This window comes from Astatotilapia calliptera, chromosome 15 (assembly GCF_900246225.1).
Source record: "Astatotilapia calliptera chromosome 15, fAstCal1.2, whole genome shotgun sequence".
NCBI classification, from domain to species: domain Eukaryota; kingdom Metazoa; phylum Chordata; class Actinopteri; order Cichliformes; family Cichlidae; genus Astatotilapia; species Astatotilapia calliptera.
This window is the reverse complement of record NC_039316.1, coordinates 17,095,812-17,110,851: the sequence shown is the minus strand read 5'-3', so window position 1 is coordinate 17,110,851 and position 15,040 is coordinate 17,095,812. Positions and strand designations below refer to the sequence as shown.

General features: G+C 41.8%; 1 protein-coding gene across 2 annotated transcripts in view; it reads right to left on the bottom strand.

Annotated features, from left to right (window-relative positions):
* Positions 1 to 3,803: 3,803 nt before the first annotated feature.
* The window catches only part of LOC113037346 (exostosin-1), a 346,739-nt gene continuing 335,502 nt past the window's right edge, over positions 3,804 to 15,040 (bottom strand). For both annotated transcript variants that reach the window (XM_026194326.1, XM_026194325.1), the window contains 3 exons: positions 13,087 to 13,247; positions 9,535 to 9,706; positions 3,804 to 4,598 (listed from right to left, as the gene is read on the bottom strand). In XM_026194326.1, the coding sequence (XP_026050111.1) occupies positions 4,410 to 4,598; positions 9,535 to 9,706; positions 13,087 to 13,247 (522 nt within the window). In that variant the 3' untranslated portion in view covers positions 3,804 to 4,409. The remainder of the gene's footprint in view (positions 4,599 to 9,534; positions 9,707 to 13,086; positions 13,248 to 15,040) is intronic.

Genomic DNA, 15,040 nt, shown 5'->3' with positions numbered 1-15,040 from the left:
GCAGCTGTGGCTACAACTGTAGCTTGCCTCCACCAGTGTGTGAATGTGTGTGTGAATGGGTGGATGACTGGGTGTGTAAAGCGCTTTGGGGTCCCTAGGTGGGACTAGTAAAAGCGCTATACAAATACAGGCCATTTATCATTTACCATTCAAGACCGGTCTTGGTCTCAAGACCACTTTTACTTGGTCTTGTCTTGGTAAGATAAGATAAGATAACCTTTATTAGCCCCACACGTGGGAAATTTGTTTTGTCACAGCAGGAAGTGGACAGTGCAAAATTTATGAAGCTAAAATTAGAATACAATAAGAATAAATACAGTACACAACTGTAGAGAATAGAATAAAATAAAATACTATATACAGTAGAATAAAATAGAATAAAATATACAATAAGATAAAAATAGAATACAAATGCTATATACAACTGAGTAAAAATACAACGATGCCAGAAAAGATTATTTCACTTAGTATTATTGCACATGTGTGGATGTGTGTGTTTGATCAGTTAAAGTCTTTATTGTCTTTATTTAAAGTTAAAGTCTGACAGCAGTGGGGAGGAAAGACCTGCGAAATCTCTCCGTCCCACACCGTGGGTGCCGCAGTCTCCCACTGAAGGAGCTTCTCAGTGCTGTCACAGTCTGCTGCATGGGGTGGGAGATGTTGTCCAACAGGGATGACAGCTTAGCCACCATTCTCCTGTCACTCACCACCTCCACTGGATCCAGAGGGCATCCTAGAACAGAGCTGGCCCTTCGGATCAGCCTGTTCAGTCTCTTCCTGTCCCCGGCAGAGATGCTGCCGCCCCAGCAGACCACACCATAAAAGATAGCAGAAGCCACCACAGAGTCGTAGAAGGTCGTCAGGAGTGGGCCCTCCACTCCAAACGACCTGAGTCTCCGCAGCAGGTACAGCCTGCTCTGCCCTTTCCTGTAGAGGGCGTCTGAGTTATGAGTCCAGTCCAGTCTGTTGTTCAGATGAACACCAAGGTACCTGTAGCTGTCGACAGCCTGAATGTCCATACCTTGGATGTTCAGTGGTTGCAGTGGAGAATGCTTGTGCCTGCGGAAGTCTACCACCAGCTCCTTGGTTTTACTGGCATTGATCTGGAGGTAGTTCAGCTGTCACCAGTCCACAAAGTCTTGAGTCAGTCCTCTGTACTCCTTGTCGTCCCCATCAGTGATGAGGCCGACTATTGCAGAGTCATCAGAGAACTTCTGCAGGAAGCACTGGGTGGAGTTGTGGGAGAAGTCTGCAGTGTAGATGGTGAAGAGGAACGGAGCCAGAACCGTTCCCTGTGGGGCCCCCGTACTGCAGACGACCCTGTCCGACACACAGCCCTGAGTTCTCACATACTGTAGTCCAAAATCCAGGTAGTGAGGTGATGGTCCACTCCAGAGTTCTCCAGCTTGTCCTTCAGAACCGAGGGAAGAATAGTGTTGAAGGCACTGGAGAATGGTAAATGGTAAATGGCCTGTATTTATATAGCGCTTTACTAGTCCCTAAGGACCCCAAAGCGCTTTACATATCCAGTCATCCACCCATTCACGCACACATTCACACACTGGTGATGGCAAGCTACATTGTAGCCACAGCCACCCTGGGGCGCACTGACAGAGGTGAGGCTGCCGAACACTGGCGCCACCGGGCCCTCTGACCACCACCAGTAGGCAACAGGTGAAGTGTCTTGCCCAAGGACACAACGACTGAGACTGTCCAAGCCGGGGCTCGAACCGGAGAAATCAAAGAACATGATTCTCACAGTGCTTCCAGCGGTCTCCAGGTGAGCGAGGGAACAATGTAGGAGGTGAATGACGGCATCATCCGCTCCAATGCCAGGTTGGTAGGCAAACTGTTATGGTCTCGGGTCCCTTGGTCTTGTCTTGGTCTCGCTGTCTCGGTCTTGCTGTCTCAGATCGACATAGTGGTCGGGAGATTTGGAGTCAACAGTATCCACAGCACACAACGTAACATTCGATAATGTGTCATGAGCAAAAGCATCAGCTCTAAGAGCCGTGCTTAGAGAGTGCTTTGTAGTGAATCAGAAGAGCCGACTCCCATTGAGCGAGAGCCGGCTCCTCACTTAATTTCCTTTCGCTGCTCAGCTCTCACACAGTGGCTCAGCTATGCTTCAATCGCTCCATATTGTGGTCAATCGCATGCGAGGATATAGGATAATATCATTATGTGAAAAACAGAGAGGGTGAGAGACGCGACAGTCAAGTGGAGCGTGTGTCTGTCCTCTCAGTAAGTGAGTGAGGCAGTAGACAGCGGTGAGGAGGGCTGTGCGAGTGCATCACAAAAACACATAAATATGCCTGACACCTGTAAACGAAGCAGCATCTGGCTGCAGTTTAAAGACTTTTTTGTCTCGGTCTCGTCTCGACTTTGTCTTGGTCTGGACTCGGTCTGTCTTGGTCTTGTCTTGGTCTCGATACCCTCTGGTCTTGGTATTGTCTTGGTCTTGGATTAGGCGGTCTTGACTACAAGTCTAGAAGGTATGTTGCTGTACTGCTATAACATTACTTTATTTGTATTCAATTCAATTTATATAGCACCAAATCACAACTGCAGTCACCTTGAGGTTCTTTATTTTGTAAGGTAACAACCTTACAATAACACAGAGAAAACCCCAACAATCAAGCTACCCTCTTTGAACAAGCGCTTAGTGACAGTGAGAAGGAAAAACTCCCTTTAAACTGATGGAACCCCTTGGAGACCATCTGCAGTGACTGGTTAGGGGTAACGGGAGGGAGAGAGGACAAAGCACAGGTTAAAATACACAACACAAAACATGGGTTTGATGAATTCACTTACTATTACTAGTTTTTAGAATGTCTTTAGCATTTTACTCTTACGCTTTCTTAAACATGATGATTTTATGTACACAGGTTGACTTTTAATCAGAGCAGAGCAGTTGTTACGTTTAGACAGTGAGTCATACAACACTAGACCAGGATTCCCACATTAAGGTCTCCCACTTTGTTGCACTATGGGCCTTTAGGTGCAGCTACTGAGCAGTTATGGTCGCGGCTGTTACCAGGCAACATTGAAAGTAAACTTTTTTTATTGGCAGCAGCAAGTTGCAACTCTCAGCTAAGACTAATCCCACTAGCCCGCACACCACAGGCTGCCGTTATCTGCCAACTAAGTTATACCCCGTCACATAGCTAAAAAGAGCAGACTGCATATTCTTCTCACTGGTATCATAAAGGTCTTTTTATTCACCCCAGGCTTGATAATCACTTTAAAGCTGATGTTGCTTATTTCATTGCTGTTTCAGTTCACCACTACATACTTTATGTAATTCGGTGGACTTGCAGTAAAACCAGCTGCTGCCTCATTTGCCGTCTGTAGATTCTGAGGTTGAGACAGTAAAAAAGACTATGCATTTATGAACCAAGCTGCTGCCCTCCCACTCCTTACCACTGCTGCTGTTTACTATGGCCAAAGCAAAGTGATGAGATTTACTTCCCATAAGCTTTTGTGGATTCATTAGCTGTAGCTAATCTTATGAAAACTGATATCTAATCTTTATAGTGAGGTTAATACATCACTACTAAACATTTGACAGATGTTGACATTTCTTGATGTTCTTATTTCTTTATTGATTGCATTAATCATACTTTATTAGTTAGTCAGTTCCTTGTTGAAAATAAATGGTCTCGTTATTGTTTACTTCGCTATAGATGTGCAGGCAAAACAGCAAGGAGAGTAACAAGGAGAGTGTGTAGTCAAAGAAAGATGCAATTTTCTTAAAATGAATGGAAGAACTGAACTGAGTTGAGACAAATCCTCTCGCCTTATAACATAACATCTCTTTATTTTATTTTTTATTTGCTTCATACAGACAGGAACTGCTGCTGCAAATCTACAGTAATATACAAGAGGTGCACTGCCATCGTCTCTGGGTGTTTTGGGGCCATTAGCTGTGATGTGGCCAGAAAGAACAGCTTGTTCCTTTTTGTCTACACAAACTCTTTTCTTTAATTACTGACTTCATGAATACAACCTCGAATCTCTTTAGCCGTTTGTCAACTTCCACTGTAGACATACTTGATTTTTTTTTTTTAAACACAGTCTTGTCTTGTTTAAACCATGCAACACATACGTACACGTGGTCAGCTTGAATGTGTCCAAGTCTTTGTTGCATGTGTCTACATGCATTCATATTATGTGTATTGTCACAGATGGCAGCTATGCACAGTTGCTCACTGTAACCAACCACATGTACAGAAGCTTTTTTTTTTCCCATAGAAATTTGCATTTAAAGGTCTTGCAGATACCTCAGTGTTTTATCACTTTTATGTCCAGTGCATGTGTGAATTTTCCTTTATAGCCTCATAAACAGTCATTCAGGACACACACACAGCTCTCCAGCCTCTACTGTGATTTGTCGTGTCCTTGTGTGTTCACAACCTCTCAATGTCCCTGTACTTCTTCCTCAGGATGGAAACCTGGTCTCTGAACAACACTGGGTCCAACCTCATCTGGGAGTGCACTAAGGGCATGAAACCTAGCCAGTGGCTAAAGGCGTTCATGCAACTCTGTCGCTGGGCGAAATGGTCCGGGTCAGCCCAACGAGATGACACCTTGGAGCCCTTCATGTGGGAAAACAGAGAGAGAGTGAGAGAATAGGACTGTATTAGAGTAAATAGAATGAGGGATGAATCACCTCAGCTCTACAGCAGGCAATAATGTAATAAAAATCCACAATCAGCAAAAAGAAAACACATTTTTAAACTTTTATCTAAGGCGCACATTGACTCGGGCCAACAGGTTTAGAGACAAAGTGTATGAGTGGGTCGATTTTCACTGGGATTTCAATGATATATTAGTGCAGGGAATCTGTGTAGAGATGGCCAGATGGCATAAAGGGAGTTGGTGGAACAGCTGGAAAAGGTGAAACATTTTGTTGGAAACTTTGGGGGAAAAAAAACTTCATTATCACTTTGTTTCCTGTTTCAATCTCCTCAACTTCTAATCCAGTGTTGATGCAAAAAGTTAGCAGACACCTATTATTTCACAGACAACCTAGCCAGCATCTATGTGTCTGTCTCTTTTTCAATTTTCAGAAAGTATTTCTTTCAATTATCTTTCTGGAAACATTGAAGCATATTCATATTGTTTAACATTCGCAGACAAATCAGTATCCTTCACACCACTTGTTAGACACAAGTCGAAACCTTTGTCATCATAGCAAATATGGAATTGGCTTGTTAGGCTCTGAAGTATTTTTCCATCTTTTAAACTGTAATCAATGCTCTATAATGTAGAAGCCTTCACTTTTTTCTTTCCAGCTGTGCAGGCCTGTCTATACTATCCAAGCCCCATTGACTTGCCTACAAATTTCCCTCTTTCATCAAGCTGTGACATTTAACTTGTGGCAAGCTTTTGTCCTTATTGAGCCATAGATAAGAGCCACATGATGTATTGTTCAGAAAGGCTCTGTTCCGAAGTTGGATTTTTAAACTTTCATCACTGCAACAAATCCGTCAAATGGATTTTAATTTGGGTTTTCTTTCCTAGATGTTCTACTTTCACTTTAGGTCTCTAAAATCTGTGATTGTTTCTGTGGTAGTAGTTACACAGGTAGTGTGTGTGAGTTTGTGAGTGTGTGTGTGTAGGAGGATGAGAGTGGCTTTGTGCAACACTTTGTCCTACCAGAATTTAAAGTAATACATGTATTGTGTCATTATTGAACTCCAAATGAAAAAGAGATTTGCATAACTTGATGTTTCACTGATTAAAGGTGGGTTACTTTATATTTCAGTGGGAGCCATGTTTTGAAACTCATCCAAATGACTTCTTCAGTTAGCCTTGTCCCTCCGTAACTGAACAGATCACTTGCATGAGACAAAAGGTTTCTCCACCTAAAAACACTATATCTAGATGAACAAAATTAACGTCCTGAGGCTTCCCCTTCATTTTCTGCTGATATCCTTCTGTCCTGACGCTCGTTTCCACCCACTCCTACCTGCCTCCACTTTCTTCTTCACCTCTCATTTGCACTATTCGTTGCTTTGAATGGCTGACCCCAGTGGTTCATCCACCTTCACTAACTCTACTCCTTAGATATTTACTTTTACGCCTTGTGTTGTGTCTTGCTTTTCCTGACTTTCATTCCTCTTCTATCCAGAGCATACCTCCAACTCTCTAGGCTCTGCCCATGTACTCACTGCTCACACAAAAGAATGCAATGTCGTCTGCAAACATCATATTTAATGGAGACCTCTGCATGACCTCATCTGTCAACCTGTTAATCGCCAATGCATAAAAAAGGGGTTCAGTGCCGATCCCTGAGGTAATCTCCACCCCACAAGCAGGAAGTGTGGCAATTTACTGCTGATCAGTCACACAGTGCATTACTTAACAAACAGTTAATGCAGAAAAAAGTGAACAAACAGTCATTTTAGATTGCTTTTTAGATTATAGCAGAAATCTGACCTACAAATAACTTTTTATAGTCACAGTGAGAATTTTAAACTGGGACCTAAATGTGACAGGAAGCTAGTGAAGGGACATTCGTAGTGAGGTGATAAGGGAGCATCTGTTTGACCAAGTACATAGCCTAACAGTAGAATTTTGAAATGCCAGCAAACAATGTGTATTTGCAGACAACAAGTTGTGAGCATCCCGGTTGCTGCTACAGATGAACCCGAGAAAGTGCAGTTGTAGGGTTAGTAGAGCCCTTTGAGAGTGGTTGTAAAAGCTGGAGGAAACTTATCTTCAGATAGAAAATTTTGAACTGCTAAAGAATATCCAGTGACAGAAGTGATCTGGGCCTAAAATACAATATGACTTGTACAATAAAACAGCTTAAAAATGTTAATTCATTTAACATTCTGGTCCAGGTATCCCACAAGATGTCAGCTCTTTCCTCTTACGCCATGTTAAATGTCTATCTGCTGTTGCTTGAAGCGAAGTCACAAATCATGGGTGAGATTGAGGAGGTGGGGGTGCACACAGGAAAAAAAGAAAGAATGAGAGAGCGAGTGAGGAAAGGAGGGGTAAAAGGGGGGAGTAAATCTAGGTTTGTCGTGCTGCTTTCACAATTAAGACATTAATCACTACGTCCATACTGCTGAGTCATCGTCCTGCCTGTGGTCAGACCATCAATCAGAACCTGACAAAGGGCTGGCCCCATGAACACACACACTCACACAAACACATGCACATACAGGGATCTCCCAAAGAGAAGGTCAGGGCTGTATGTGGCCTGAAACATTTCTACCATTTCTCTTTTAATACTCTTATTATCTTCTTCTTTCCTTAAAAAGAGGTCTATAAACACAAAGCACTTTTATCATCTTTAAACTGTGTTGCTACTGTACAAAATGTTTTGATGGACCAACAATGTCATGAGCAATGAATTAAAAGAAGCCTCCATTTGGTTTTTCTCATGCCCTGCTTGCACATTAATGCAATGCAATTAATGCAACAGTGCTAATAGAGCTAAACTACTCCAAACAGAAGCATTTGCAAATGTTTTATGGGGAATGAAATACATTTTGGACTTTGTTAACAAACACTGAAATTATCCCAAAAGGGGACTTTAACAGGGGGAAGCTTGGAAGGCACTTTAGCTTTGGATAACTGCAAATTCATTGAATGTAACCATGAAAACTTAAACATCTATGTAAGGCACAAGTGACTAATTATACAATGTCTACAAAGAAATGATGGATAGTTAGACTATATATAACTAGTTTTTTTAATCAGGTTGTGGGATGACGGAGTTTCTTTCTTAGCTCTTGAACACCGACCCTCCTTCCAGCATTTTTAAACCTTGGACAAAGTTTTCTTCCCTTTTTATTGTCCAAATAACATTTGTAAGTGATTCATTCCATGTTGAAATGGAATGTGATAAAGCACTACTCAAATTCCCTTGCACATTTTTTCGCCTCAAAGTTATTTTTCTACTGAAAGGCTCAGATGGCTGTTGAGAGCCCCAATCACACAGGACTGGAGACTGGTCTATGAGTGGTTGCTGCAGGTTGCATGCTGTTGCTGGTTGACATACGTCACAAAGAGGGTGCTGCACCAAAAGGTCCTTGTGATTACTCTGGTTGTTAGCAGGTTACTATGGTTGACTGTAGTTTACATAGGATACACCGACTTGTCTGCAAACACCTGTAAAAATGTTCCAGGTACTTCAGACCTCGTGTGTCGGAAAAAGTGAGGAAAACCAGGATTTGTTTTGTTTCTTTCTTCTTGGGCTTTCTGAGCAGAAAAGAATGAGAATATGATCGCAAAGTCTGAACAGAAATAACTGCATTGTGCTGCTAAAACAACTTTGGCTCTTTGCTAGTATCTGAACAGACAGAATGCTAAAGCTAACCAAGGCAAGGACACCGAGTGATGTTAAAGCTGAGCGAATGCTGACCCCAGGTCAGCTACTAGATCTTGAACTTCAGCAGGTAACAAATGGATGCGCAGTCAGGCTGCTGGTTTTCATGAATTTCATTCATTCATGAATTTAATTTTCTTTATTTTGTGTTGTCAGCTTTGTGTTCATACCTAAACACTAAGATAAAGAAAATGTGTTTCTCCTCAACAGGATAAGGATTTGTGTTGGTGTGTTGATATTGTTAAATCTCAGATAATTTTTATAGAGAAACACAAAAGTAATGTAATCATTTGTGTAATTAATTATTTTGTCCTGGGATTAATAAAAATACGCTGCATTGATTTTAAGAGAAGTGCTCTTTGTAATATGTGTAATAATAAATTTTTTCCAGTAATGATTGCAACACAATCACAACAATGGGATTGGGATGTACCTCCAACATGCACAAACATTTGTCCGTACAGTATGCAATCACAAGGAGGTTTTTGGTGTAGCACACGAAATGCCTGCAACTGCTCTCAACCACTCACTAACCACTCACGCTTTTTGATGTTTGCAAGGGGTATGTGTGTAGGCCTGTGTGACTGGGGCTTTAGCAATTAATTTCAAAGACAACCAGGAATCCCCAGGAATCCCCAGCAACCACTAACCACGAACAGAAATCTCAAAGAGGTTGAGTAGTGATATGAATGTGAGTTGGAGAGAGCCAGCTAGTAAGGAGCTGGTACATATTACAGAACTGGTGTAAAGAATTCAGTCTCACTTTCTTTAACCTTAAGAATGCCAAACAATGATTCAGAGTTTTTGTATTGCATCTGCAAAGTTATATGCCACACTTCACAAAGCTTTTACAGACTACCATTGTGGGAAAGGACATGATAAGGTTGCGGAATAAACACCTGTCTGTAGACTGAACATTGCACACTATTGTACTTGTGATGACTACTTTAACTGAGGAAAAATGCCATTCTGAGAACACTGGACAAATTCAGACATAGTAGGGGTAATTTTTTGACTTGGCCTCTGTAGCCATAAAAGCAAGACAGGATAATGTCAAAGCAGCTATAGTTACGCAGAGTAAAAATCTGAGCCTGTCTGTGGCAGAGACGGAGGCAGATACATTCTATAGGAGACAGTGAACAAGTATACAGTCTAAGTGTATCGATAAAAGTAAAACTCTGTCAAACCTGGGTCATCATGGTTTCCTTGTACTGCTTCTTCTGTGTGACTTTGATTGGAGGTTGCTTGGTCACGGCCGAAACGAGGAAGTTCATCAGGATGTCTTCACAATTAGCCATGCGGTCCACCATTGTCAGCAGGCTAGCCGGTATGTAGTGAGTGAACAAGTAGTGATAGTATCTGATGCATAAAGGAAAAGGGCAGATTAGGGATTAGGATGTGGGTGCATTTTTCATTTTAAAAGCCACAATTCTGTTCTATTTGGTTGCAGTGTTGCACTCTCAGCAGCATGGGAGCACTAGATCACTGTCAGTGGTTACCTCCCTGACAAGGTCTCCCGCCCCTCGCTCTTACACACAAATGCATACACACACACACACTTTACAATGTTCCTTTTGGCACATTTTTTTCTACCTTACATTTCCATTTGACAGTCTAAATAACAAAAATAACTGAAGAGGTGCATTGAGCATCCTAACAATAGAACAACAAGAGAGCTGTTTATCTGCATGACAAGATGCCTTTAATCCCTTTGGAGAGCATCACTCTTCTCCATTCAATTTACCGCTCTGCTTAATACTTGAGTTTACCATTTTTTATTTTAGCCCTAGCATTGCATTTTTGACAATTGTTTCATGATATAACAGAGGTGGAGAAAGATTATATTATCCCTTTTCCTAAAGATGAATTTTAATGTGGTTTGCATCTTAGAGATGGGATAAGTATTTCTGGGAAGCTGGTGGAATGATATGCAGAACATCTGCACCATGAGACAAACTGACTGCAGCACTAAAAGAGAAGCTGGACTGCAGTTTATGTCTTTACGTAATTGCTTTTAATGAGTGCTTATACATTAGCACCACTGCTAACATAAAATATAGCAGCATTAAATTTACAGTGGCTATGTGCATAGACAATACTGACTAATAAAAAAATATTTAAAAATGCTTTTTTTTTTTAACATTTTATATATATTTTGTTTAACGATCATTACATGAGTCATCCAAACTTAAGATATAAATATAACCTCTCTAAAAATGCTGGGGCAAGTCTCAGCAATAGCTTTAAAGGTTTTTTCTTTGAACAGACAAGTAGGTAGAGTTGTGTGTGTGTGTGAACTTTAAAAGAAAATCATGAGTCATATCTCCAAGTTTTCTTGGTGCATCCTCTATATGATTTTTTTTATATATACTCTAAAATATGAAGGTCCTTTGCAGCACAACACAAGAAGAAAAACAAGTCAACTGTCATATCCGCAGGTGTAGGTGTGTGGCAGGCAGAGTTGTGGACCCAAAAAAAGCAGGACTTGGCAACACAGAACTGAACTAAAAAACACAGCTTTAATGCTGGAAAAACAGGCAACAAAAACAAAAGGTAAAAAACCCAACTGAACAGTCACAACCATAAAAATAAACTGACTCAATCATGAGAGGAAACACAGACAGAACTACCACCTACGATGAGGGAGAGCGCAACAGAGAACAGAACAGTGAACATAATACATATATATAAACAGAAGACTATCAAAATAAAACAGGAAGTACAAACACTGAGACTAAGATTCCAAAAGACAAAACACAGTTCAGGGGGTCAACCAGACCTCAGGGCAAAACTCAGTGGCTGAGGCTGGCAGTGGAGACGATGAAGGTCTGGAGGTGATGGTGGCAGAGACCCACTGCAATAGGACTGGAGTCTGGCGATGGTGTGGTGGGCGGAGACCCTGGGGCGACAGGACTGGAGGCTAGGAACAATGGAGATGTAGACCCCTAAAGCAGCTTGGCAGGTGGCCAGCGTCAGTGGCGAGCCATATACTGCCATGGTGTGGAAGCCTCGGACCCAGACGGTGCAGAGACTTCTGATGAGGACTGGGGCCCCGCATTGCACACAGCGCGCTCTGGTTGCTCAGGCTGGGAGTACGCAGCAGGCTCTATGCTCTAGATGGCGCTGCTTGGCCTAGCACCCAGCAGATGCAGGAGACTGCCGCTGCTTGGCTGAGCACCTAGCAAATGGCCACAGAGTTTTGCAGTTATCATTCCAGTCAGCGTCGAGTAGGAATTTGTCAGCTGTTGAAGGATGAGGAGGTATTCATGTGCTGCTGACGTGACAACAGGAGGAGGAAAGCATGAAGAGAGCAGTTTTTGCAGTTCTTCTTTAGCCTCGGTGAGAGCACAGACCATCTCCGGAGACCGGGGAAGCTGGAGGAGCAGAGGGTTCCTCTGGATAATCGCATCAGTGGTGTTAAGTCCAACGAATTTCATCCTTATGCCCATGACTTAGGAGATGTGAATCAAAAGACTGTTCATCCGTGTTAGAGCCAGCCCACATTCTTTCAGGGCTGAGTCTGCTTGGTCCATTATTTGGTCCCGTTCTTCTGTCATATCCACAGGTGTAGGTGTGAGGCCGGCAGAGTTGTGGACCCAAAAACCACAACACAGAACTGAACTAAACATCTAAGCATTGGGCAACAAAAACAAAAGGCAAAAACCATCCAGACAGACAGAACCACCACCTACAATGAGGGAAAACGCAACAGAGAACAGAGGAAAACACAGACAATAAGACAAGGAGGATAACACAGCTGACTAAACTGACCGACGAGACAGGGGAAGCAAAACTGAACATAATACACATGAAAACAGAAGACCATCAAACACTGTGACCAACACTAAGACACATGGGCTTGACACAGGGACTGGGGAGAAAACAGACAGACATGGGTACATGACTGTGAAGGCTGAAAGTCAAAGAGATGAGACTAAGGAAGACTGAACTCTAGAGATACCAATACAGAACTAGAATGTAAACCATAACAAACACAAAAACAGGAGTATGACATCAACACTTCACGGCTGCAGGCTCTAAAATTTTGAAATGCAGAAAAAAGCAGATTACTTAATTATTTACTTATCTTGATCCAAAGATCTGCAGAAACTATTTGTGCTGCAGGGCATTTATCCTATAGGAATGTAATTATTCCATGTCAGGGCCTATATGTCCTAGGTACAAACCATGATTGGAGGCAATCATAAGTTCACCATGTACTGAAGGGTGTTGTTACCCTTTATATACATGGCCTATAATAAGACCAAAACTCTAATTCTAAAACTAGAATCTTTGAGATTTTGGGGGATTTTTTGGGGAGTAGAATTCAAGACTTCTTAACACAACTTGCAGCTATCCAGTGGTAGCAAGAATACAATTACAGCCTCTCTTAAATAAGCTCAAGAAACATTTTTATTTTAATCCACAGGAGCAGTGCCTCTACTCCTCCCAAACGGCCGAGGTTCGAACCCTATCTAAGAGAAAACCCAGAGACTGTTCTGAGAGGTTATTTCTGCCGCTTTTATCTGTAATCTTACTCATTAAATCACGACATAATGCTTGTAGCTACAGGTGAGGGCGGGAAGGCATGCTGACTAATAAGTTGATAATGTCACCTTCATGCACTGACACACTGTCTGCATCACAGACGATGCCATGTGCCATCTTTCTGTGCCACTCTTCTGCCATTCACGTCAATACAACTTCACCGACAAGCAAGAAATCCTGTGGATTTGTACCTGTGGTAAAAAGCTGCTCCTGTAAGGACCATGGAGTACTCATTGGTCCACTTGGAAGTGTAGCCCCAGCGTGATCTGGAACTATCCCAGTAGTGGCTCCTTGCTGGATAACCAACAATACGCTCGGGAAAACTTTGCCATACAGTGAAGGCAAAGTCCACCTGGTCAAATAGAAAAGAAAGAAGGTGTTGAATAGATTAGATGTGTAGAGGAAATGTAAAAAAGAAAAAGAAAAGAAAAAGAAGAAGCAAAGGTGGAAGCACAATGAGAAAAAATGGAGAGAAGAAAAGCACAAAGAAAAGCAATACAGCTTATTCAGAATATTTGCGGTGTGGTAAAAATTGCATTCAAAACACCTGTCAAATGGCATTTAGCCAGCTAAACCAACAAGGCCGTCTTCTAAACAACTTCTCTGCCTCTTCACAACTACACAAAGAATATTTTTGAAGCCATTTCGCAATGTTTTCATTCCAGCTGTAGCACTTCATGTTAAAATGTCATTTAAATATCAGAGTGCACTGATTGATCAGTTGGAGAGCTCTAAGTCACATTCTAAACCTGGCTGTGCCGACCTGATTCATAATAATTTCCTCTTGCATGATCAAATGAGGTTTCATTTTTAACTTTTTAAAGAAAAATCTTTTTTTAAAACAAACAGATTTATGCAACATATTAATAATATCTATTTATCTACTTATCTATTATTCTCAGGTCATAAAATCCCTAACCCTCAACTTAATTAAGTCAGACTGCTCATGTTGAAAATGATTCATTACAGGGTCAGGTGTGCTGTCTGGGCTCCAGGTTTATTATATATCAAAGATGGGGAGTGATGAATAAATATACCTTCCCAGGGATTATTTGTGCAGGTAACTTCTGTGGTAGTGGAGGCTTCAAAACAGCAGGCAGTGATACAGGGAGACAAATGAAATATTTTGCAACTTAAATTAGGAGGGTGTGCTGGTATATATTATAAGGAAAGTTTGAAAGTGTGTAATGCAGTGCATTTCACAGACTTCTGTCCATTTTAGTGCAAAATACAACCCCACCAATGGGGCATGAACTGTGGTTAACTGGTTAACAGGCTTGTGATTTACACCAACACCATTCCTATTTTGTTGCTATTTCCATCAGGAGTGCTGCGGCCAGGAAGTCAATTTGGCAGCGTCAAAGGAGACTGTGTGTGCATCACCAATAAACTAGATGCTTTGAGGATCGAGACCCTGGAAACAGAAACAGGTTGCTGGTCTTGCATTGTGGTCATCTTTTAAGCAGGTGCCAGCTTTGACTGTCTCCTGCTCCATTTTCCTTGGAGACTGCCTACTTCACAATAAAGAAGAAATTTCTCATGGCCTTTCTGTGGAGCAGCTGGTGCCCTTGAAGAAGATGGAGCTACCTGACAAAGACCCTCTTTTGAATACCAAAACACCACTGAGACATTCGGCCAGACACACTAGAGAATAAGGGGTTCGGCACATAATGAAATACTTTGTTAGACACACACACACACACACACACACACACACACACACACAGAAATTAATTACCAGAGTAGCACAGGTAGAGGAACTAGAAGTTGGAGAGGGGTGAACCAAAGGTGGATGTTCTGTCATGAACTGAACTACTGTAAAGCATCTGATGTAAGCTGAGAAAAGGTGATTCAAAGCACAGGTCCTCACGAAGGGACATGTTAGCTGTGTGTGTGCGCTGTGTTCCTGTATGAAAATGTGCCCATGTGGCAGATATGTGTGTGTGCGTGAGTAAGAGAGAGCAAGAGACCACTTACATGTGAGTGAGTAACAAAGCACAGGTTCATTGCAATCTGTCTGTCTTAATTATCGTTTAATATGACTGAAAATTTCTAATGAGCCTTGAACACAGTCTGTGTGTGTGTGTTTGCAAGATTTCACAAAGTAAACAGTTACATTTAAAGGCGCATTAAAGTTTATGGTAA